A 26,961-nucleotide genomic window follows, 5' to 3' on the forward strand; every position below is an offset into this window, starting at 1 on the left:
GTAATCAAAGGTAAGAAGTACTTTCATGTTGTGCAATGTCATAAATGTGGTAAATTCAAGAAGCTTTATCTAAAAAGATTGTAATCTTACCTCTCAGATCTAAAATCTGCTGCTTAACCTCTTTTGTGGTTACATCAGCTTTCTTCACTTGGTCTAGTAAAACAAGTACAGCATATGGAATGACAGTTGCAAGATATTTCAGTTTTCACGTGATGATCCATTATTTCTAACGTATTGCAACAAGCTCTTTAACATGTATATTATTACATATAGTATTATGTAACAAAGTCTTTCATAATAATGATAATAATAATATTTCATTTTTCTTGTTTTAGAAGATATCAACCACTTTAAAACCCCATCCAAACTCTGGGTCTGAATACATAAAGTCAGTTTTGACTTAAGTCACAATTTGATATTTTTATACAAATTTTTGGACCACAGCAGTTAAAATTTGAAACTAACTTATACAAGTTATATATGTCATGTATCAGCATCTTAAAAGTATTAAGTATACCAATACACACAGGGCCTGAAATGTGGGCTTGTGAATGGCTAAAAGCAGGCTGAAAATTTGCCATAGCAGGCTAACTTAAAACCAGCCTGCCGAAAAAAAAAAAAAAAAAAAAAAAAAAAAAAAAAAATCAACAAAAAAAATCCCAGGCCAAGCATGAGATATCAATGTATGGACAACTATAAGTTCTGCTTTCTAATTTATGGCGGTTTGATAAAGATACAACTAATTTATTATTCACTGAAAATGTAGGAAGCACCGTTTCAAACACCTTTTGCCATTGCAAACCAAAGAGATGTTACAAGAGATAACTCTGTGCTGGGAGCTACTTAAGAACAAAATTGTCTCCCTTCGCTTGTGTGTGCATGTGCTCTAATAATGCAGCATGTACTTCTGCGTCAACTAAAAGCGAAGCCAATGGTGACTTCTTGTTTGGATTGAGAATAGAAGGATCCTTTCAATAACTAGTACACATGTTAATCCTTTCTGAACTAGTTATTTGCAGAAAATCTGTGAAAGTGTTAACTTTCCTCTCTTCAAAGTCCAGATTCAATCTAAAGCCACGGTCAGAAAACCTGGATAACAAGGCAGCTGTGCAGATAATTAACAATAGCCGCAAGCCTTGACTGAAACCTTTGCAGTTGACTTTTCTCGTATGACTGACTGGGCAAATTCTTCTTTCTATTTTTAATCCATGAGGACAGTTGAAACCATCGCTGAACTTGTCAATGAGCTGTGTGGTCTTGTTAGATTGATTTCCATGTCTTTTGGCGCATGGTTTTAAAATGTTAGTAGACCCAATTCGTCATGAGTACAAAAAATTATTTCGACGAGTGACAAGGAAATATTTCTGTGGTTTGCAACAACATTTCAACTCTGGATTGGATTGATACTTGAAGAAGTGATAATAAAGGTCCTATTCTCTACTGCTTTATAGTGAATTTTAAAGCCGACGTTATGGATCGACTAGATTTTGGGCTTCAATGATTAACCGTTGAGGCAGGCAAATATCAGGAAGTTTAATTTACTTATTCTACTAAATTGGAAGGCCATGTTTAAAAAATGCAGGTCATCTGCTATTGTGCCTGCTAAAACTTTATGTCTGGAAAAATTTTCTAATTTGAGTCCTGACATGTATCACAAAATGAAATTCTTGTAAGGTAAATTATTGAGTTTTTAAACATTAAATTAATTCAGATAAGGTTTAATGGAATCTGTCCCAAGAATATTTTTAAAAGGAATCTTTTAAACTCTGGTTACACAAATATATCATCTAAGTTAATAAGATATTAAGTAGCATGCCATTCTTTATGAATTTTTCCAACCTCTCAATCATGCACACTGAATCATTACTGCAGAAGACCGTACCAACCACAATGAGCTCTTTCCTTTGCAGAGTACTTACAATTTATGACTTTAGTCCTAAGTTACCTGATAAATACAAGCCCACTCCAGTCCCAACTGAAAGTCTCCCTTAAGCCAACTGCTCATGGAACAATCCACTAAGATACCCCAATAAAATGTTTACCCTGGCTTATACTTTGCTGTACTTTTAGAACTCACCCTGTAAGTCTAGCACCATGTCCCCTTTAGCTTTTGCCTGGTTCTGGGCATCTAATAGCTGATCCTTCAACCAAGCTGCTTCTTCTGTTGATTTTAATAACTTTAACCTTGCCTCTTCCAGCTCTCCTGGGTAAAAAGATAATGAAGAATTCAGTATGAAGAACTCAAAAGTCAACCGAAGCAGAAAATATTGTATATGCTCATAACATTACATATATATTTCATGAATTCTGGACAAAAAGAACGTTTACCACAAAGAGGAACAGCAGTGAAAGTAGCTGTCACCAATGACTGAAAGATTAAGACGAAATGCCACAAGCAGCTGTATTTCCGCACATTCATAAACAAAATTCAAGCAAGGCTGAGGTAACATCAGACTAACAGCCCATAGTACTCATTTATTTCAGAATAAGCAGCAGCCTTTAGAGCAGACCACGGTTACGGATCCTAAAATGTTTTCCCCACAATATTGCTAAAATACTGCCATTTTGGTGCAGAATGCTATTCAAGTAACTCATTATAGAAGTGACTGACAAAGAATTTGCTCATTTAACCTGATTCTGAGAGGTCTATTCAAGGTTTGTTTGGAAGGTGGGATAATATCCTACTATATCAGCATCAAAACTAATATTATTTCACATTGGTTTGCAACTAAACCTGTGCCTTTTTTCTGCCAACTTTTGAATCATTTTACTGATAGCAACTTAACTTACTTTTACACTGTGCTAATTCTTGTTCTGTGTTCTTGTGTGTTTCTCTCGTTTCTCTTAATAAAGCTGATGGGAAAAATATTTACAGAAATATAAAACAAGAAGCATCACACATTACATAATTTTTTATTTCCCCCAAGCATGCTTCAACAAATTTCCCACAACAGAAAATGTATATTCATGTCAAAGCATGACTAAAGTTTTTAAGCTGTTTTGTTTACATTTTTAACACAAGCTGAGCAATTATTTGTACTTTACATTTATCTGGTAATAGTATTTCACAATTACAATGGTACATTTATAGAGAACTTTAAAAATGGAGATATATGAAAAATATGAAGAATCACAACATCAAATGCTTAACAATTATATTATGTCATTTTTTAAAAGTTTTTCTAAAGCCAGCGTGAATTCCATTTACACATTTCCCGCACTTTGGAGTAAAAAGGTAGTAAATTATTCTTGGCAAAAGCCATGGAAAGTTTACCATTGAGATGTTCAATATCGCCTTTGTGTGGGTTTGATGTATGATTCTGAACACCATTGTGAGAGATATTTTCTGGCATGGACTCCATTAAGCTGTTGCTGACCAGAGTTGTGTCCCCCTTCATGCATGAGAACTTGTATAGCTCTGATTCTCGGTCAGAGACTTGGTCTGAGGGACAAAAACAATATAGTTACCACATGCATTCAAAGACACGTACCATAAAATTCCTTTCAGAATGTTTGTGAAAACAGTGATCAGGACCTTTGTCTGAAAATCTGATGTGACAAAACACCAAACAGTTTGTCTTTTCATGTAATTGCCTTTTTACCATAAATTAAAGTATTACATACCGGCTGTTATTATAAATTTCTTTGGAGCACTTGATCAACCTGCTAGAAGACATCTTCCACGATTTACAGGTATTTGTGAACTCCTTCACACATAGAAGCTGAAAGTACTGTTCTCTTTAAATAGTTGTTTTATAGTTACCCATTATAGGTACACTATGATGACACCAAGCAAACTGTTTACAAATAGTATTCAAACTCCACAAAACTTCAATGAACATACCCTGTAAGTCCTTCATAAGATGAAAGCTGCTATCCTTCTGTCTATTCGTTTCTTTCAGTTGAACTGGAATTAAAAAAGTTTTTAATAAGACAGCATCCTTACATACTTAAAGAGGCATTTCTCATGATGCTCCTCTTCACAAGTGTGTCTATAATGAACATTCAAAGAAAGACTACTACTGGTGCATTTCCAGAAAATACAAACATTGTATATATGTAGAAATGTCTATGTCTGCAATTACACAATTCTTCAGGCTCACTTTTATCACACTTCATGAGCAGAATTATTTTGATAAATACTGTGTCTGACTAAGGGCCACTATAGAAAAAATAATAAAGATATACAATCTGAATCACATATGTGAGCCAAATAATTACTGGTCCAAAACCAGAATGCAGGACACCACATGTAAGGGTTGTATGAACAAAAATATTACAAAAGAAAAGGAGAATGTAAGCAGACTTCAGCTTACCACACTCGCATAACCATGGTATAAAGGTAATACATGAATAAGTGGCGTTTTTGCTTTCTCTGTAATTTATGAACAGGCTATAGAAACAAGGTGTACCATTATGAGCAGCCTTGTCATTCAACAAATGCAGCAACATGTGACAAGAGCCAAAAGTGTGAAAAACAGGTTTCAACAGACCACAAAGAAGAGGTAAACAAATGGAGACAAACACACACAACACTTACGATTTATATCTGCCATTGTTGATTCCACCATCTGGTTCATGTGAATGTCTGACAGCTTTAACTTTTCTGAATTGAATATAGGAGCAAACAAAACAATCATTTAAATGACCAAAAGCTGGTGGGTGGCAAGGGAAGAACGGCATGCAGAAGAGGGTCAGGGTTCTAAAGCAATGCACATTCTCCTTACTTTGTTTGGAAATGATCATACATAGCAGTGATTTTTTTCTCAATTCAAATGCAAACTTAGTATAGAAACCACTGTTGGATATATCACAACAGAAGTTTTTTTTTCTGTCTGCTTTTTGTCTGCATTTTGGTCGTTTTTGTTAAGTATTAAATTCTTTGCAGAAACTTAATTCCCTTCTAAAAAATGAGTTTTCAATCTTTCAATTCAGGTACCAGCAACTTGGTTTTAATAAATACACTACAAAAAAAAGCAGAACTGTAGATCTCACAACTTAGGTCTGAATGGTTAGTGGATCTGTACATGAAAATATGTGTTTGGTGTGATGTGGGTGATGTGGCCAACATTGAAACTTTCATGCTTTTTCATGCAAAAAAAAAAACAACACATGTACACACAAAATGATAAACAATCTAGACAGAATTTTCATTATGTATACATACTCCATTAAGCTGTTAAATTTCCATAAATCTTCAAGAACTTATACCCAAATTTACTTAACAATCAAAATGCGAAGTTATTTAAACTTCAACATATTTCTGCCTGTTTCAGAAAAGCCAGGTCCCTTGTTAAGACTAAGCCCTTTAAAAACAGATTACATCTAGGTCTCTGAAAATCAATAGAGTTCCCCCTAATGACAAAATGTAATTGTGGTGTAAGTTTGGTGAGCTTTGGGTACACTGTTCAAGACATATCGTGTGTTCAATGACTCGACTGGCCTTGGAAAAAAAAAACCAAGATGCTATGACAATACCCGAAGGGCAATAATATGAGAGGGGCAAAAATTACATGAGAAACCATGAATGGTGATTTTCTCAATACGATAAACAGATCTCACAGCTATAAACACACACACAGCCACCCATGCTTTGGAAGTGAAGCAAACCAAAAATGTCGGTTTGGGTTACAAAGTGTTTGCTACATTTTAGAATTACCTGATATCAACATTTCATTTGTACATTGATTTTTCTAACAATAGTCTGTCAATTTATGCCATCATTTCATGCATAAATTGACACAAATATCTGCATAAATTTGTGAAATTTTGTTTTATCTGTGCTGTAGTTCACACTAAGTGAAATCCCCAAAGCAGACATCTTTGTTCTGACAGATGACACCTAATTTTGTCTCACCTTCCAATGAGGCTATCCTGGCCATGTACTGATTAGAATCATGTTTGGCTACTGCAAGTTCCTCTGTAAGTAATCAACACAGAGCAATGTGTTATCAATCTTCACAGAACCATACACAAATTGTGTGCTAGAACAGAACATTCTTCCATGATATTACTTAAAAAAAATTTAACAGAAATATATAAACTTCCATGGCAATGTTCAAAACCAACTGGAAAACCACTTACTTTGGAGCTGCTCTACTTGGTCAGCACTTTCCCGCAACTTGTTTTCTGATGTTTCAAGTTTTGCTGTAAAAGAAAAAAACAAACAATCAAAAAATAACCTCACCCAATAGTTACTTAAGTCATAAAGACACATTATAACAGATTACAAAATGTATTGTCAATTCACTTTCAATACATATTAAGCAATCGGCTACTAAGGGTTACCTTTCTATATGATATCCATGTAATGGGTTGAAAAGTTTACTTACTTTTGTATTCTTCTATTTGTTTTTGTACGTCTAGCAGTTTTTCTGAAAAAGAAAAAGAACATAAAGATAAATATTTCACATAAATACTCCATTGCACCCTGAAAGAATGTATACAAGAATATGATTATCATCAATATATAAACAAAGAAATTTGTAAAAGAATAAAAGATCTCACCTTCAAGGTCCATACTCTCTTGGTCTTTGGGGTTAAGTGGAATGATTTCAACGTTGGAACCTGGAAAATAGAAACAGATAGTACTAAGGAAAAAACACATCAATTTCCTTACTTACAGTTTTTCTAGACAACAACATGCAAACAATTTACTGGATGGAAAGCTATTAAAAAGTGCTGAAAAATTTAAGTATTATGTGCATGTATAAATGTCGTTGTTGGGTTGCAGTCAGTGGTGGTCCGACAGGAGAACAAATGTGCGAGCATACATTTAGTCTATTCTCAATGCAGGTCAAAAAAAGAAAAAAAAGGAGCTTTCCTGTTCTCAAAGAATTTGTTAAAATCAAGGCTATCTCTCTTAACATACCATCAGTATCCAGTTCGTTTTTGTTATTTTCATCACTTTTCTCTTTGAGAGCTTCCATCTTGGCTGTGAAAGAAAACAATTTACAACCAATGCTTTAATAATATTAATAATTAAAATAAAACATATTTTTCTGTTTTATTCATTAAATAATAGCAAGACGAGTGAGTGAGTGAGTGCTTGGGGTTTAACGTCGTACTCAACAATTTTTCAGTCATATGACGACGAAGAAATCATTAGGGTGCATGTACGTGTAATGTGCCTCCTTGTTGCAGGACGGATTTCCACCGCTCTTTTATTTAGTGCTGCTTCACTGAGACGACTTGCCAAAGGCAAGTAAGCCGCCCCGCCCGAGCCATTATACTGATACGGGTCAACCAGTCGTTGCACTATCCCCTTCATGCTGAACGCCAAGCGAGGAAGTTACAACTTCCTCTTTTAAAGTCTTAGGTGTGACTCGATCAAGGATTGATCCTGGATCTACCGGCCCCGAAGCGGACGCTCTACCAACTGTGCTATCCGGGCCGGTAATAATAATAGCAAGACGAAAGCTGCTAAAAAATTATACTAACTGAAATCTAGCTCTACTCAAAGCTATCTGGTTCTAACATTCTTCCTTTTACACAAACAGTCTAAACATCTTACATGTAGCTATTGTTTGATTGACTGTTGTTTTGATTGATTTTTTGATTGATTGGTGTTTAATGTCGTACTCAAGAATATTTCACTTATACGACGGTGGCCAGCATTATGGTGGGAGGAAACCGGGCATAGCCCGGGGGAAACCCACGACCATTTGCAGGTTAGCTATTGTTTGAGCTAAGAACCAAGTGTAGATATAAATTACTTGAATATATGGCTGACTTTTACATGGTACATGTAAGTAATGATAATCAGCCACATTATGGTGAATGACTAGCAGGCAGGATTATGCCCCGTGATCCTAGTTGTATTAAGACTAATCATGATCTTAAGTATAAAAGTGTGTCACCTTTAACAGCTGAAAGCTGCTGCTTGGTGAAATCATTGTCAGCTAGTAAGGATTCAACCTTTGCTGACAAGGCTGCCTCTTGTTTCACCATTTCATCCAGCTTTCCCTGTAATTCCTGTTTTTCCTGCTCGACCCGTTCTCGTTCCTCTTCATGATTCCTCTCGGCTTCCTACAATCACAGGACTTGTCCATTTGTTCATCCATGTCACATATCTTTTCAGTAGTATTATCATCAAATGATAGGATTTTCATACCGTAATTTATGAACCTTCCAGGAAGATGGAAATTATCAAAGGAAAAAGAAGAGACATGCGGAAGCTATAGGTTGTCGAAGCTCTGGTGCGATTATAGTTCCAGAGTATCCAGTTAGGCGTCCTTTCAATCTTGAAAGAGTTGAATAAAAAGTCAAACATTTATTGTAACAGCAGAAAGCCTAACCTCCTGACTAACCTGTAACTTTTCTTGAAGCTCTTTGACTTCCTTCCGTCTGTCGTCATACTTTTCTGCCAGCAATTGAAGCTCCTTTTGAGATGCTTCACATGACTCCTTCAGCTGACTGCACTCATCCTCTGTGTTCCCTAATGATCTCTGCACATCAAACACAGATATGATTTACATATCCACACTCCAGAACATTGCTTTTCACTTTTTCATACTACTGTAATTCTTCTAAATTGGTTTCTTCTTTTTAGCCAAGGCAGAGTTCATATTTTCTCACATGATTAGTCAATCTAATAAACAATGTCAGGCGAAAAGTAATTTTTTACTTCCAGCACTATCAATACTGTCCTAAAAATTAGAAGCACTACAGTATCTCTAGGTCTCGAAATGCCAGGTATACTTGTGCTGTATGGCAGAAAACTGTAAAAAACCTTGAAACAACAAAGGGCTTAAATAAAATGTCAGGGAGCCTACCAACGCAATAACAACACATAAGCTGTTCACCAAGCACAAAATACTTCACTTTCCCGCTGTCATTTACACATACCTCCAAGTCTGAAAGTTTTCGCACTGCGTCCAATTTTTCCTGAAGTACTCTCCGCAAAGATTCCTAAAATGTAAGACACAACAGTCATTATTTTAGAGCACTGTCTACATCTGGAATGGACTTTTACATGGATACATTAATGCAGATGTTTAATTTTACAGGTTCATTTTCACGAATTAAAGGATTTTTCATGTCTATAAATAAAGTCATATAAATTGTAATCTGTTAAAAGAAATGCATCTTAATAATTACACTTCAAAAATGAAACCACTTAACTTGCATCTTTAATCAAATACCAACACAACAACAAAATATTAATTCAATGCAACCATTTATACTTGTACCTTTGCTGTCGTTTCATACTTATGCTTATCTTCCTGCAGAGCCACTAGTTCTTGTCGTAACGTGTCTTCAGAATGATTCTGGGAAAAACAAGAGTTGTTGCAGATTTTGTAAAGCTGTGACGTTTGTATTACAGCATTTCACTTAACGTTCTGCCTGTAAAATGCATTTTCTATGGCATATAAAGGCCCTAAATTGATATTTTTAATGTCAAAACTTGAGTTTTTCGAGGAGCAAATGAATCAAAGTTCACACAAAACTCTTAAAACGAAAGAATCAATCAGAATTTGGCTATATGTGTCTCTTGAAAAAGGCTAACCTTCAGGTGAAAAACCGTACTTAACATTATTGGAACATTGTTGGATAGACCCTAATTGATCAATGGAGATTTGCATCTTATCCACATATTACAATATGTTTCTGTATACAGTATTTTCAAGTGGACACATCATGTTACAATAATATTATGGGGCAAATAAAAAATAATTTAAATAATTAGGCCAGTAAGGAGTTAGAGAAGGAAGCGGAGTTGATTATTACCTTTGAATACATCTGAAGCTGGCTCTCCAGCACTTCCAGCCGTGATAACAATCGATCTTCATCTATTAAGGCCTATAAATAAACAAATTCACTTTAATCTGTAATATATACACATAATTAATTTTTAAAAAAATTAAGTTCAATTCAATCTCAAACTTAAAACTCAAACCTTAAACACATGAATAGGCATGTGAAAAATACTGATGAAAAGACAATAAACTGCAAGGCCATTATAAATCCAACAGTGTTTTGATATAAACTGACAATATAAAGTTATTACATGTGAACAAAGAATTTTGTTATATTTATTCATGTTTTACAAGTTTAGGTATAATATAGAAATATAGGGAGATGAATTACAACACTGACCTGCCAACCACTCTCTGAGGCCTCTTGAGTATTTTGTATCAGTTTTTGTAATGAAGCAAGCTTCTGTTCCAACATTTGTTCTCTATGTAATGCCTCCTATAAATACATGTATATATATAAAAAAAAGAATGCAGTTCACAAATGAATCACCATGTTGGCTAATAAATTATATAAACACAGGCAAAATACATCTCAATGCACAACCATTCAGATAACGTAATAAAGTACCTGTTTCTGTTGCCTACTGATTATGTCTGAGATAAGCATATATGAAAATATTTTTCATAAACGTGCCTGCAGTAATAGGGGATTTAACTCCTTATCCATTTAGTAAAACTCCAAAAGTGATTTCATATGACCACATACACTGTATGTACTTTCTCCCAATGTTAGTTATTAGTCATGAACACTCTTGCAAACGGACAAAACTGAATTTGTCACCATGAAAACCTTATACTTTGAGGTAACATAAGTAAGCACTTCTAACCCATCTTTTGCACAAAATTACATTTCTTATTATAAATTATAAACTAAGTTCATTTCAACACAAGTTGAACTAAATTATAATGCATGTAATATTCAGTATCAAAAAGGAAACATTTACCATACCTAACAAAACCTACAGGTACACATTCGAACAGAAATGCCCTTTTTAAAACCCTTAGGCTACACTAATACCTGGAGTTCTTACCTGTAGATAATGGGCAAGTTGATAGAGTTCCTGAGATTGTACACTTGTGCCAGAAGGACAGACTTGATTCAGAAAGGGACTGAAAAGCCAAAAATATGACAAAAGTACAATATGCAGTCTTGCTAGGTAGCTAGAGACTAAAAGCCTCTGGCAGTTCCCTACAGCCAGCAATTACCCCGACTACCACTGTAAGCCATCACGTCAAAACAGCGAGCTACATCTAATAATACAGTAAATAACTTACACACATTAACTATGACCGTGAAATAGATTTTAGTTCACCTTTAAACGAGCAAGCTTGATGAGTTAGCTCTATTAAACTTCCTATAATGCTAGGTATATACATGTACGTTTGCACTAAGTTACAGTAGCTATAGGCCATATGACAACCCAGTGTTACAATGCTTGTTACATGTACCTGAAGAGAACAAGGAACATGATAGTCATGACAGTTAACACAATACCTGGTAAACACACCTATGCAGTAATATCTACATGTAAACCCACTCTATAATTACAATTCAGTTGCAAAACCTTTATAAACTGAGCATCCTGTGAAAGGATATGCCAAACAGCTGCTATACAGGAACAGAAAATATGCATGCATGCAGACTATATTTTCTGGCGATAATTAACCTATTTCAAGTACCTCCTCTAGTTGGCTATCACTGTTACATAATACATACAGAATTCAGGTCACTGGCCATATTGTAACTGTTAATTGTATGTAAAAGTATCGGGAGAAAAAAAGGAGAAAGAAAATAACTAAATAAATGTAAACTGGTCATACAGCATACTATTTATTTGAGGCTGATATACACAGTTAGCCCTTTGCCATATCTGATCTTCTTTTCTCTATTTACCTGTACAGCACATGTGCCTGTCAACAAATCAGTACTCCATGTACAATGTAAAGGGTAGCACACTGACATTGGAGAATCAGCTGTATTCCCTCCTGAAGTAATTATGGCTCATTCTAGATCAACACCTACCCTGCTAATACTGGTGATTAAATAGAGCTAATCAACCTTCAAGGTAGATACCTTCTTCAAGGTAACATGAACTGCCCATAAATGGTAACAAAAAGGAGTGCGTTAAGGCATAAAGAATTCTACTTGTCGTCAGGCTTCCGCTCAAGTAGGTTAACACACTGATTATCAGTTTTAAACAAGATTAGTTGGTGTTTTTTGCTAACCTGCCAAACGAGTTGGTCTATGAAATGATATAATCATTCAAGGCCTGTCAGATATTCTTCAAATCAACAATTACCTGGTTTTTACATATGCAAAAAATAAGGATCTGAACTGTGCAAGAAATGCAGGATACATCTGAAACAATTCTTAGATACAGAATACTGTAAAATGACCTAAAAAATTCACCAATAAAAATTGCATTTTTAGATAGACAACATTACTTCTGGTGCTGAACTTACATTTTATGTCTTACTACCTTTCAAACAGATCTCTACAAACTTTGCTAAGATCAAGACAACACACTGAATCTTGCAAAATGTGCAGTTTATTCAAGGATAAAATATTCAGTCAAACACAACTACATGTATTCATATTAAACTACACGCAATACAACAGCTGTGATAATCATTATCTAGCTATGAAATGACTAGTGATGTATGTACTTAAATAAACAGTAATCAGTATGACAAAGATCCAAATACATCAATCTTTTCAAAAGTTTTCAGAATAATGTCATGTAATGTTGAATCCATTTTGATCAATGACCTGTAAATTCTGAATTAAACACTACCAGTTATTCTTTATTGATACATGTAATTTACAGAAAAACAAACCTTACCTGTGAAACAGAAAAGTATACATGTACCGGTGCATATGTATCTTCACCATTAGATGCTTAACAATGTACAACCTTGGCCTGGCTACCCATTCAATGCTGTTCTACATCCAACAAGCATACACCAAGTGCTTGACTAACTTTCTGATACTTTTATGCCTTTTGTATTTAAATGAAAACCGACTGCCCAGTGCTTTCTGCATGTGACATGTTCACCATCAGGTACATGTACATGTAAATGTTATGCTTATGTTTGTCCAGCTGAAGTCGGAAGCCAAAGCCTGTGATATCATGGGCTATTCCTGACCTCTTCAACCTTGCCCTGACCTCTCCTACCTATTCTGGTTCAGATACGCCACAATCTCACACTGGAAACCATCTCTTTCATGTCAATCCTACCTCCTTCCTCATTAGCAATATGAGACTAACGAATGGAGCATTTCAGCTAACACACATGTTCGCAGAAAGCCATAATGGTGGTTCTAGAATTCAGAATTAAGTTAAAAGAAAATACTTTTAAATAAAGAAGATGCCTAGAGACCAATAAATGCAGTTTCAAAAGTACTAGCTAGAGGGTTTTGAAAGTTTAATCAGGCTTCTGAGACCACCTAACTGGCATATGAGCACTGCTGACAGCAACCAAGGCCCTGGTATTGATTGATTGGTGTTTAACACTGTACAAGCTTTTGTCACTTATACTGCAACAGAATCAGAAATTTCCCTTCCAAATCTTGAATTTACCCGAGTGACTAGATGACCAGACTGCCACAAACCACCCTCTAGACTATCTCTGAACATGAGCCTGGGGACAGTGCTGTATGCTTGAGTTTCAAAGTCGTTTGCGACATTCTATGCCGACACATGCTAATGCTGTACAGGTTTAGTGCTGCTTCACTTGAAAGCCATGTCAAAGACACCCAGCAGGATGCCCGTAGTCACTGACATGTGGCCTACAAGTGCCCTTACACTAAATACCAAGTCAGGGAAAGCTATAAAGATTGTCATCTTGATTTTTGAACAGTTTATGACTTCAACCCAGGTTTTTACATTTATGAGGTGGAAATATTGCGGTACATGTGCATATACATATAGCTGTTTAAATAACATAAAGCATTTACATTAGCTAATAGCTTCAGAATACTGGTAGATGCAAACCATATATTTAAGACAGTCATTTTAAAGCTATGAGTTTAAGAAGAAGTATACACGGAGATGCTTCACAAATCTCTAATTCTGGGAAGAATGAAATGGTGGCTATCCATTAAGGTCTATGTTAATAGTGACTTGTATGTTTAATCACAACAACATGTTCATGTACATTTATGTATGTTACAATGTTTATAAAGAACATCATACTAACACATATACATGTAACTGAACCAGGGTATGTGGCATGCTGTACATGTAAATGTATTTAAGTTTTTTATGCAAGTTAGCCATAAACTGCTCATATCCTCTGACATTTGTGTGGTCTTCATTCTGACTAAAGGCCATGTAGAACAAGGCCCTACTGTTCAGGCCTTAATCTGTGGAAATTCACTTCAGTCCACCAGCTATGGTGTTATATTTCTGGCAACCTACCAAAATTACAGCGAACCTGTCATAGATGTATTCAATAGTACAGACTGCTGCAGACACAGGTTAATAAAAAATAAGCTTAACAGTAACTCTAGGACATCCAAGCAACTAACAGACACAAAGAATCCAAAATCAGCCAGCCTGTTATCACAAAGTAATACATTATAATCATGTCAAAAAATTTAAAACAATTAAAACCAGGTCAAGTCAGTTTGCTTCATAGTGTAGGTACTTGTTAAAGGCCAGGATGTTACTTCCATATCATAGGATGTGCCAATAAATCTGTGAAACAGTTCTGTCCTAATTATAGGTAGTGCCATTGTTAAAAAAGCCTACTGATGATATGTATTAGTTTAAACCACACCAAATCTTAACCACAGATTCCATACTTACAGAGATTTGGCTTCTCTTCCATCTGCATGGAACAATGTAACCTGGGCTATGATACAGCCATGTGTAACTGAAAGAGTAAAACAATAACAGAGTATAGAAACTTTTTCTCTTACATGACTATAAGCAGCACTGATGGCATGTCCTGGAAAATTAATTACACACTTAGAACACGTCCTTCAATATGTGGATTACCCAATTACAATCCATCTACAAATTTACACTAAGTTTTTAAACAGAAAGCCATGAGTGCAGATGGCACGAAGTAAATGTTAGCTTCACACCCATTCACTGCCAAGAAGGGAGTTGACAAGTTAGCCCATGACAGCTGCTCTGACTGTGTACTAGGATACTTGTTGTGTACATTCACATCTCCTGTACGGTACTACTGTATCAAACTGATACTACCACACATACATATGTACATACATGTATATGTAGCAATGGGCATGCTTCAAAACACAAGCCTCTCCCTCCCTTTCTTTGCCTAACCTACATTCCGACGTGCTGTGTTAACAAAAGAAACTGTGCTTGGTGATGTATTGATTTTTGACACGCACACACTGGGTACTATCAATTTGGTAAAGGTCCCAGAGACAGATCCAGCCCCTTAGGTCGTGCGATTCCATACATATTATGTCCTATAGCTCTTTACCCTCCTGGGCCCACCAACACAGTGTTGCAGGCCCAAAGCATAGCAGCTGATCTAAATTACCACATATTCCATCTCATTAACCTCAGAATTGCAGGACCAAATCTAGAGCAGCTGAGTTGGTACATGAACACCCACTGAACTCCAGACCATCACAGAAATGGGCCTCTGTTTATTTAGTTGGTTTGGTTAAGGAAACTTCCTCTCTTTCCTAATATCATTTTACATGTGAAAATTACATTCTACTCCATCACCCATATGACCAGCTGGAAAAGGATAGCTGGAAAAGGATAGTTGTGAAAATCGCTGATGCTGCTGAGTATAATTATCCAGCATTAAGTTAACAAAGCTTTACATCCCATGTAAATCAATTATACTGTAATAGATGAATCAATAATGGAATAAATTGCTCTAAATCAATATGGAATGACTCAAAACAGCATCCCATTCCTCCAATAAGCTTCAACTACCAGACATCCATGGAATGTTGTTCGTAGGATCAATATGAAACAAGACAGAAAATGGTCCTAGACAAGAAATTACAGAAAAGAAAATCTCTAGAAGCGCTGCACTGGTCGATAAGATGAAAATGATGGATTTTCCTGATCTACTGCATTTCAAAAAGAGTCAATAATCTAAACAGGGATAAACATTTCTTTTGATTTATTACTATTACCGATATTCAAATTTATCTATTAGAATCCATATTCATTGGAATATGGTCATAAATTCAACATGATTTCACTGACAAAAAAAAAAACAAAAAAAAAAAAAAAACAAAAAAAAAAAAAAAAACAAAACAAAACAAAAAAACAAAAATTGAAAATACTTTTAATTGCAACATGCACTGCCACATACTCAACAATGAACTTTTATGGTACTTCTGATATAAGTAATAAATAACAACGATAATCTCTTAATTCTCTAAGACAGTGGCCAGTATGGTAAACTAATCAATCAATATTTTGGGAACAAAACAGCTTTTTACAAAAACCGCCCAAGAACTGTGCTACTGAAGAGGTAATAAGTCTTCTTTGGTCATCAATCATATCAGGAACTTACTTTTTTCACCTCGTCTGTTGTTCTCCATCACATCTACGCCAAACTGAATTAAGTCCCCTGAAAAGATTTCCCTCGGCGGACTCTCCTCAGATCCTTTACTAAGGCGCTGGTTGTTGACAAATGTACCATTGCTGCTCTTGGTGTCTTGAAGGAAAAACTACAACATAAACGAAGATGACACAGTCACAGATTAGGAAAACAACCCTTTCTACAAACACATGTACATACATGATAGATAAAACTATGAACATTATGATTCATGAATTTGAATACAGAAATGTACATACAACTATGTAATAAAAAACAACAAATACTTTGCGGAAACCTGGCTAGGGTTTAAATGTTACCAAATAAAACAATTCCCTAACAAAAGTGAATAGCATCTATCCAGATGGGGTGTCTACATGAACAAAATCCGTTACAATTTCTTGTATCCTTGATTTCATAAAGACCTCTGGACATACATGTACATGTAAATGTTACTGGGTACTATAGCGAAATAGAACGGTGACATTTTTATCATGTTCATCTCCCTTTTCATAGAATAGGAGTATATTTGTTTGACAACTCCACACTTACATGATTTACAATTTAACCCATGTGACTAATGACAAATGTGTTTACGTGTACTCCCTTCTACTGTAAATGAACAATGAACTTTTTAAGGTAACACAGCAATTACAATAATCAATGATTCAGACATACACATATATTGGGGCACATATAAGAGTGTTTACATCTACATGTATTACTGTTAACTTGTATGGACAAGGGCATATGTGAACTTATATTCATGTAAGATTTTTACCATCTTCTTGAGTTTCAAAGTACGCTAGCCACTGTGTTTGCTGTGCCCAGTGGCACTCTCACACTACTTTGTAAATCAAGTTTTGTAACCTTTTCCATAAACTACATCAACTATTGGTGTTGTAACTCAAACAATGCCATTTCAAAAGAAAATGGAATTACCAACCTATATGAAAGCAGACCAAGACCTGTTTATCTCCTTACTGGGCGAGAGATGGAGTTATCTCCCTGTACCCATACCCAGCATATCCCTAACATGTTCCCTAAACAATTCAAAGAGAGGCCAACCAAGACTAAACAACACTGCCTGTCCAGTCATAAATATAATTTTGTTTGACATATACGTTCAAACTCAAACTAGTTATATGACAAAACAAAATTCTGACGATGATTGTTTATATTAAACATAAATAATCTATACAATGTATACATGTACAAAAGTAGGCCCTGTAGAGCATACTGAAAACTAGAAGAAACTGTTCAAGGATACAGGTTACAAAAATTCTGTTTGACTTAATCCTTTCTAAAAAATAAAAATTAAATGAGCACTTTTTGATAACACAAAAGCATTTCACCCATGCTACTACATGACAAATACACATGGGAAGAGCCTATATACAACTTTTCCCACAGTTTTATATGTACACTTGAAAAAAGTTAATAATCATGAAAGCAAATCTTTGCTACTGAATAATAATAGTTTTACATGAAGATTTAAGAAGAACTAAAACACAGAAGTCTTCAAACAAAGAATTTGTAAGAACTGCATACAAGTGCACATTCATATCCAAAAACAACACACGTATTTGGTACTCACAACTTTGTCCTTTTGCATCCAACAATGGCAAAGCCTACATTCTGAAGCCTTTCTGCATCTTTGCAAAAGCCAACTTATGATAAATGCCAAGAACATTCATAATAAATTTATCAGCACAACTCTGTAGTATACCTGTACTATCCTGCATAGATGTAAATATCACCTAAAAACCTGCTCACTCATTTCTTATGTGTACTCAATGTATCTGTTAGGAACCCAGAACAGAGGTATCTTTCTAAGATGAGGCAAGAATCTGGTCAGCCAGAAATGCTAGCACCAGTATGGTGGGATGTACATGCAACTATGCTTAGATAAAAGTACCAGTCTAATACCAGCTGGACTACGTCTAGGTCTTATCAGGGACTATCACAAACATTGCTAACAGTATGCTTCCAAAATTCTTTGCTGGTGGAGAGTCTGTAAGGTGATAATCACTTTACCAAGGGTGCTTGTGCCTAACAATATGTTTGCATCCCAACACTTCCCTTCTGGTAAAACTGTAGCATTACCCCATGAAGAGTTTATACACTTAGAAAAACAGCATTTCAGAAAATAGGCACCTTTCTACATCACGGGCACCACCAAAATAAACAAAGCATTACTAAAGTGTCTAAACAGGAAGAGAGCTAAGCATTCACTAAGTAAAAGCTAGTCTTACTATAAAGCTCTTCCTGGACATGGAATCTTCATGTAAACAGCATGCACAACTGTATTGTGCACACTACCAAACTACTGATGAAAATATTCCAACTACAAATCAAGAGAGCAAAACTTTCAATAAAATATTAAATTATAACATGAACCAGACACACATGTACTGAACACCACACTCAACGGTGCAATGGTAGTTTCATGACTACATGTATAGGTTCATGTACAAATGTACATATGGCAGCTACATTTAAATGCAACCATATGGTTATCAGTGTCAGGCAGCCATCAATATCACCACCCACTTATCTAACATCATCTATTCCTATACCAATGTATGGGAGCCCAGCAGCTTTTCATATGTGTCAGTCACCAAATGATAAACAGACCAGCTTTCACACACATTTGCATATCTAATGACTGAGTCCATACTTACATGTACATGTTAAAAAATACACACCACAAAATCTTTGTTTATATGCCTTGACTCTACCAAATATTTATATGATCCACGAAGACTGTTGTGTAACTGAATCATAGTATTATAGACACGTTTGCACAGAATTCTTCTTTATCTCCATGTTGTCTAAATTTATCTCAATCCGTTTTACCATGACAAGTTCAGAAACAAAAAAAAAAAAAAGAAGCACCACATAATCATATATTGTAAATGACCTAAAATTTTACAAACCTAAACTGTCATAAAAAATACATTTGGGGATGAACCTCACATTCATTATCTACGTTTCTGATCAAACTACCAAACCTGTCTAAAGATTAACAGAACTCAAAGAATCACGCAAAATGAGTAACATAGCCAAGCAAGAAATTTCAGGTCAATTACAGTTGTCAGAAGTAATACTAGTGTGTAAAAGAAAGACTGTAATTTTCAGGAATTCGATTTATATGTACTCCCCTCACAATATAACTCAGGTGCCTAACATCACAATGTGTGCCTGGGTGAATAATGATACATATTTATATTTAGATGTTCACTACAAATAAAGGGATTCTGCTAAAATTCTCCAGGTGGCATCTGCCTGATACTAGCATCACATCTTTCAATGGTGAACATTCATAATCTAATCTTTATAATCTAATGCTTACTTTAATAATCCCACACATGCCAAAAACCGTGAAAAAATCTACAGTAACTGACAGAGAAAAATGTTGCCCCCACTACAGTCCACTTTAAGAGTCATAAAATATTACTTAGGTGCTGAAACTTACATTTCTTCAATAGAATATCATCCCACATGCACAAATACCTTGCACACAAACCTCTGGACACATTTCTATAAAGATCAACAAAAATCAGACGCAGACTCAAGATAAACATGCAACTTTTTCCAAAGGCAAAATTTTCCTTAATTTACCAAATATGTACATCTATTCATTTCAGCTAAGCTAAGTTTCTTCAAAGGTAGAGGAATGTGGCATTAAGCCATAATCATTCATTCATTCAAAGATAGAGGGCGACGATGTAAAATGTTAACCTGTTCCTCAAAATTACACTGATTTCTCAATAAACAAAATAAAAGCATAATATCCACAGAGATATATACTGTAAACAATGGAAACAGTTTTTAATGATAACCGGCAAGGCAAAACTTCAGAACGCAAACTTCTCTAAGAGATAACCACAGGATCGCCACACCCACAGGTATGCAACTGGTCTGACAATGTATGAAAACACAGACAGGAAGTCAACCTACAATAACATTCATTACCTCTTGAAGCAATGAACAAAAACCAACAAACAATTTGCCAATGGCAATAGTCTTTTATATGCAAATTTGAGAAAAAATAAGAAAGCAAAATAAGATGGGCCATTTCATGGTTAACCTGGTCAAGACGGATGCTTTACAATGCTACGCAGACAAGTGAAAGTAGTTCGCCATGGTTTTACTATAGATCTGTCATAGGGTGTGAGGGTAAATAGCTACATGTATAGAGGAGGCATCATTAACAAATGCCAAATGTTTCCTGCAATACATAATATGGATCAACCACAGATCTAGAATGTGTATACTCTTTGGCAGCGCTCTATGGTATGTCTTGAGCCCCAGATATATATTCAGATATCTGGCAAACACCATTATGTATGCCAACACATGCATGATATGTACATGTATGTATATTTCGAGATATCCATATTGGCCTCAAGGAGCCATCGTTTTCCATACCAACAACCAGAGAAGCAACATACTTTTCTCCTTGTCATATGTGAAACAAAGTATGCATCTCTACCTATGTGTATAATAAAGCATGAAATCAGTAGCAGTCTCGAGGACGAGTTACACAGAATGTTCCCGTCGCTGTAGAACACATCGTTTTCTTCTGTGTACTTCATATGATTATTTATTTATTTGATTGGTGTTTTATGCCGTGCTCAAGAATATTTCACTTATACAACGGCGGCCAGCATTATGGTGGGAGGAAACCGGGCAGAGCCCGGGGAAACCCATCCACAGGTTGCTGCCAGACCTTCCCTGTACTTCATATGTGTTTTATGAGTATATATACTGATTATTGTGACATAATACAGGAAAGAACAAAAGAGTTCACAGCTTTGGACCATATTGTTACAGGCAGGATAGAGTTGTACGAGTTTCCCTTTTAAAATCAATTTAAGCAGCACAGTTCCATATATCTATGACTATTTACTGCATAAACAAACTTTAAAACACACTGTGTCAACATTTTGGAGATGTGCCCAAAAGGGCAGAACTACATGTAGCTATAGGATAACTATACCTGATATTCTTAAACACATACATGTACATAACAGTTGCCTAGAAGTATAAATGTAATGAATATCTGATGAGCCATGGTTGAATAGGGTGCCCGTCTAATTTGGGGAGCAACTGTTCTTTCTAATGGATTAAATGACAGATCAGTGCTGAAGGACTGGCCAATGAAGACTTGTTTTATTACCACTTTATGTCATTAGCCATTGATAACAATATATGTGGAAACAAAACAAAAAATAAAGTATGCTTTCAGTCTAAGAAATGAAATTCAATTCAACAACCTTGTTTCAAGTGTCAAGACTGGCTATCCCCAACCTGAAATACGTCAAACTTATTTCAGTACAATTAAATTAATTTAATTCACCTCATTTCCAATATATAAAAAAATTACATATCACATTCTGTACAGTGTACATGTACATGTACCCGTACCTGTACCGTGACACAAGTGTTTCAGCCTGTTTTGTTACAACACTCGGAAAAACTCATACTGTACATGTACCTACGCATGTATAGCATGCATGTAGATCAAGACTGCCCTAAACTATTCAGCAATTGCCATAAAACATTGACAACTATACAATCTGATCAACCTGATGTTGTACAAAATGGTTCAGATCAGCTTAAGACAGCACAACTCTAGCTTCCCATTAGAGGTTCAGCGCAAGTATTTTGGCCATCACTTTCAACTGCTGACAGTGACTCAGACGCACAATCATCAAGATCACTGGTAACATTTATAGCCATTCTGATAGAGGTGCAGAACTTGATACCTGCTTCATGCATTGTGAAAGTCGGCCTCGTGTTAAAATGTACAACGTACAATGGAGAAATCAGACAATATATATAGAACCAGTCATAACTGAGTCGTCAGCCTGTGAAACAGTAAACCTTGAGTGCTATCCGTATACCCAATGGCTATATTTCAGTTACACACCTTTTTTGACCGATTTTCAAATAATATGATGAACAAATGCAGTACTTATGTGGCACTGCAAAAATATCCTGTCTGATATTTATCAGTACCTTTATATCGAGTTGTATAACATTCAGATAATAAACATTATAAAAACTGAAATTACAAAAATAAAAATATTTGATTATGCATGTATAGCACATAATTATTTTCTATCATCTATACATTATTATCAATCACATGCAATAAAAATGTCTCTCTTTCTACCGAAGGATGTTTTCGTTAGAGCAAATGGTACAACCACAAATATCTTTTATGTTTACTACAAGTACTTCTTCAGAAATTAAGTCCATGAAGTAAAACATTATGGTAGAAAACAGGTGCATATTGAAGTGGCATGTAACAAGTATGTGTACTTGTTAAGTAAACCTGTTGTATGTTTAGGCTGTACTGATCCTATGCACTATGTGGAATCACCGAGATGGTATTACTTTCTCTGGAACTCAAAACCAGGATGCTATTTGTACTGTTGAATGTATGAATGAGAAGGGCTCAACTAATTCTTGATTGTATCGGATGTATGACTGACAATACTTCAGCTATACCTCGCCGTGAAATGTCACCTGCTTTTTGGTACAACTTCCAATCTCAATTGTAAAGAAAAAAAAATAGTACAAGATCAGCTAAAATCTTGATAGTACTACAATGCAAGTCCATAAAAAAGTAAGAAGGCAGAGAGGAACAATAGGAAAAACAGCATCACTTTTTGAACTTGGTTCATTTTTTAGTAAATTAAAAATTTTTATTGGTGTAAACAAAAATGCATTTATATTTAATTCAGCTTACACATTTCTTCTATGAAATAGCTTTCCTTTCATGCATGGTGATAGATATTTTGAATGTTTTACTTTTCACAAAGGTCACAAACCTGCTTTGTAAATATTGAGGCATGTGGGAATTGTAGAAGAATTCCTTTTACTTCTACCGTAAACTTTGGAAATTTCACCGCTTTCACAAAACCAAAAGGATCAAAATATGAAGACTCAGCAGTACATGAAGAGAACCGGGGAAAATAACTAAAAAATTCACATGTTTTTATTTCAAACAATCTGATTTAAGCAGCAAAACAAGTAGAACTACCATAATATGTTGATGCAGCATTAACCCAATTTCTAAGGTATCTCTTGTAGCTGCATGTCTGCACCTAGTCACCTGACAGTCTGACCTTTTCACCACAACATCCTATACCTCCTTAAATAAGGAAGGAAAAAAAGGGACAATCAAAACATTCACACTGGTGAATACATTTTCTTTGAACAAGGCAACTAGCCACAGGTAATGTAAATAAAGGTATAGGGTTTAATTTTCAAGTGATTGCTATGTATTTAGTCTGATACACTATTCATATTTCATAAAATAGCCCTTCTTGCTTTATTCTAACAGAGAAATTTACTGTAGGAGTTACCCATATACCCTTAAAACTGATCTTATCTGGACACAGGAGCATATGTAGATACAATGCTCTCAGTTATGCGCAGATCCATACTGCCTTACCCGATATCCAAAAGTCTATTTCATGATTTCATGCTTTATCATCCCATAATTTCTTTTGTTACCATGAACAGATATGGATAATAAATGAAGACTTCATTCCCTCAATATGTATCCCAATCAGAAGTTGTATCTATCATACAACACGATAAACAAGTTTCCACCCTTCTAATTACTTCAACAAGTACATACATTTAATTGGCATAATTGGTTTAATTCGTGTTTAAGTATTTACGCCTCCTAGTGTATGCTATGACTATGCACCGCTACATCTGAATGATTCATCCATGTGGTCTCATGTAAAACACACATGAACTTCCCTGATTCTGTCTGTGAAATTTTCAAAACAACTATCATGAAAGATACCATTCAGTCCTTAACCATGTTATAGAAAATGGGCGCTATAATACTTAACCTTAACCCAAAGGGATTATCTTCCTCAAAGCAGCCTAATAATCATCAGAATATTATACACATAACTGAGTTAATATACAATAACCCTTTGATAACTCTTTAAAATGAGTTGATGTACTACAATCCTATAGAACACATGTACATGTGCAGGTGATCACCACAATCCTTAAAGTTTTAATGTACAATGTAACTTATTTAAAGCTGCTTGAAGGGTTATGTTGATAGGCTATCATTTTTATTCAAGATTTCATCTTCTCAGCAGTCAATATTTTAGAAATGTTAACAACAATGCTCATGCACATGTATGCTGCTATTAACCATCTCTATGTTGTCCTAGACACTTCTGAAAAGTTTCAGGAAAATCTATTCAAAGCTAAAGAAAGAGTTGAATATTAACATTCTCTAACAAATTTTTTTTCTATCCCAGGTTCCGCTCGGGAAATGGTGATGACTTCGAAAAAGATAAACAGAATCAACAAAAGGTACATGAAATGTTATTTGTGAAAAATTCATGTGCTTGTCAGGATTGGTATTGTTCCACGTTGCTTTCATATTATGCTGCAATCACCAATGGTAAACTGCAACCCAGCTTTTTGCAACTCATCAAATGGCTTCATCCAGATTTGCACATAATGAGCACTATGTATGGTTTGAAACGGGTCATGTATACTGGTATTTTATACCTGTGATATTCCCTGGCCTTACTTATTTAAAATTCAATTCACTTATCAGCTTAATGAGGCGAATACATGTCATAACATATTACATTAGTTGCTGAAACTTACATTTCTCAAGCAGGATGTCATCCTCTAAACAAACCTCAAAATACCTTTCCAAAGATCAATAGAACACTCAGATTCATTTACATGTACCATACTCGTATTTTTCAGTTCCATCTATCCATGATGCAGAATGGGCATTTCCCACATTGCAGAAAAATGTTTTTGAAAACAGATAACAGGCTGATGCAGTATACAGTGAACCATCAGCTAAATGGAAACTTCCAATCCATGATTAAGTTATATCAGAAAGAAATCTGTTTTACTCACCTTTCCATTCTCATACCACAGCAGAGCATGGTTTCTGGACAAAACTTTACAATCAAATATCCCATTATTAGGAGATGATCGTGTTCGAGCAACGGCGCGCCCTATTTTGACAGGTTCGTGTAGAGACATGTGCCGCTCTTGGAATGAGTTTGAGTTTGGGCGGCAGCTGAATATGGCTACGGCTGCCATGATTTCTCTGCTCAATGTCTGATTCCCGTCCACCTAAGCAAGGAGAAAGAAAAATAATCAACAACATGAACACACAAGCTTATACTGATTTCTCTACTTATGGTTTTCATCTTACTTTACAACATTATTTTGGTTGCATCGCAAGGATGACTACTGGCAGGACAGTCCAAAAACATGTATAATTCAAACTTAATGCACAAGAAATAAGTTGATAACAAAGTTCAGTGTGTAAAAGACTTGCTTATCAGGCCAGGACAACATACTGGACAGCTTGGCACACAAATCCTTAGAACCCACCATCATGTAAATTCATGCAAGACTGAGGACCACATGGAAGCAGTCTTAAGGGCGTTAAGTTAAATGAAATAAAGGTATGGAAAAGAAAACAAAGTAATTATTTATTTGACTAATGTTTAATGCTGAAACTCAAGAATTCTTCACTTACAGAATGACTGAAGTTATGGATGGAGGAAACTGAAGTGGCCAATTGTAAACCAGTACCCCCTACAGGTAGAGTTGAAGCAGCTACATGTCATTGGTCTAAGGCCTCAAACTTGCAAGAAGCCACCCCTTTAACTGTCTGTGCCACTGAAGCCTCATTAAGACAATGCAAATATATGTATACGTCTGTTAGGCCAGGAAGTACAAAGTACATGTATACATGTAGATATCATATAGGGGTGATGACACTTGATTCCTTCCTTCCTTCCCATCCAAAATATATGTAGGCTGCAGAACAATTTGTGGCAGGCTTAAGCATATCACTGCATCACACACATGTAAATTTATTTATTTATTTGACAGTTATTCTACGCCGAACTCAAGAATATTTGTCTTCTGCAATGGTGGCCAGCATTATGGTGGGAGGAAACCGGGCAGAACCCGAGGGAAGCCGCAGGTTGCTGAGAGACTTTCTCATGCATGGCCAGAAAGGAAACCAATATGACTTGAATTCCCAGCAACCTCATTGTTGAGAGGCTCCTGGGTCATTGCGCCGTGCTGGCAAGTGACCCCGCTAGTCCAGGAACGGCCACCACACACGTAAAGTCTAAAATCTTTAACATCATGTATATTACTTACCTCAGTGTCTTTATAAGACAACATCGAAAATAAACTGTCCTTTAGCAGCAATCATCTCTACACACAATATCACAGCCCGGTTCTGAAATACAAAAAAAAAAAAAAATGTAGTTAAATGACAGAATTCACAGATGTTAAGTGTGATAATAAGTACTTTCTTGTAAAGTGGATAGTGAAAATGATAACCAATATTAATCATGAACCCCCCTCAATGTACTGAATTGCCCGAGACATAATGTAAATAGAGGGCTCTTCATAATAACGGTTACAGCAAATATGTATATACAGTTTTAATAGGTATGCTATTAAATGTGTCTGTGTTTGCACCACTATTTAACTTCCTTAACTCTCATTCCCAACATGAACTGCACCAAACCAGTTGAGTAAAAACAATATCATAGTGCAAGTAGACTAGCTCTCCACTGGATCACAAGAAGTTTCCCTAAGCTAATAT

At 35.5% G+C, this 26,961-nt stretch overlaps 1 protein-coding gene across 11 annotated transcripts in view; it reads right to left on the reverse strand.

Annotated features, from left to right (window-relative positions):
* The window catches only part of LOC135471821 (sarcolemmal membrane-associated protein-like), a 43,098-nt gene that overhangs the window by 10,230 nt on the left and 5,907 nt on the right, over positions 1 to 26,961 (reverse strand). For 10 of the 11 annotated variants that reach the window (XM_064751190.1, XM_064751188.1, XM_064751189.1 and 7 more), the window contains exons 2-23: positions 26,508 to 26,589; positions 25,239 to 25,460; positions 16,281 to 16,437; positions 14,570 to 14,636; positions 10,790 to 10,868; positions 10,099 to 10,194; positions 9,730 to 9,801; positions 9,192 to 9,269; positions 8,848 to 8,910; positions 8,310 to 8,447; positions 7,860 to 8,028; positions 6,872 to 6,934; positions 6,508 to 6,567; positions 6,333 to 6,374; positions 6,085 to 6,147; positions 5,858 to 5,920; positions 4,541 to 4,606; positions 3,845 to 3,907; positions 3,275 to 3,442; positions 2,791 to 2,853; positions 2,078 to 2,203; positions 91 to 153 (exon numbers count right to left, since the gene is read on the reverse strand). In XM_064751190.1, the coding sequence (XP_064607260.1) occupies positions 91 to 153; positions 2,078 to 2,203; positions 2,791 to 2,853; positions 3,275 to 3,442; positions 3,845 to 3,907; positions 4,541 to 4,606; positions 5,858 to 5,920; positions 6,085 to 6,147; positions 6,333 to 6,374; positions 6,508 to 6,567; positions 6,872 to 6,934; positions 7,860 to 8,028; positions 8,310 to 8,447; positions 8,848 to 8,910; positions 9,192 to 9,269; positions 9,730 to 9,801; positions 10,099 to 10,194; positions 10,790 to 10,868; positions 14,570 to 14,636; positions 16,281 to 16,437; positions 25,239 to 25,460; positions 26,508 to 26,531 (2,005 nt within the window). In that variant the 5' untranslated portion in view covers positions 26,532 to 26,589. The remainder of the gene's footprint in view (positions 1 to 90; positions 154 to 2,077; positions 2,204 to 2,790; positions 2,854 to 3,274; positions 3,443 to 3,844; positions 3,908 to 4,540; positions 4,607 to 5,857; positions 5,921 to 6,084; positions 6,148 to 6,332; positions 6,375 to 6,507; positions 6,568 to 6,871; positions 6,935 to 7,859; positions 8,029 to 8,309; positions 8,448 to 8,847; positions 8,911 to 9,191; positions 9,270 to 9,729; positions 9,802 to 10,098; positions 10,195 to 10,789; positions 10,869 to 14,569; positions 14,637 to 16,280; positions 16,438 to 25,238; positions 25,461 to 26,507; positions 26,590 to 26,961) is intronic. The other variant, XM_064751187.1, reaches the window with a different exon arrangement.

This window comes from Liolophura sinensis, chromosome 7 (assembly GCF_032854445.1).
Source record: "Liolophura sinensis isolate JHLJ2023 chromosome 7, CUHK_Ljap_v2, whole genome shotgun sequence".
In the NCBI taxonomy this organism is placed as follows: domain Eukaryota; kingdom Metazoa; phylum Mollusca; class Polyplacophora; order Chitonida; family Chitonidae; genus Liolophura; species Liolophura sinensis.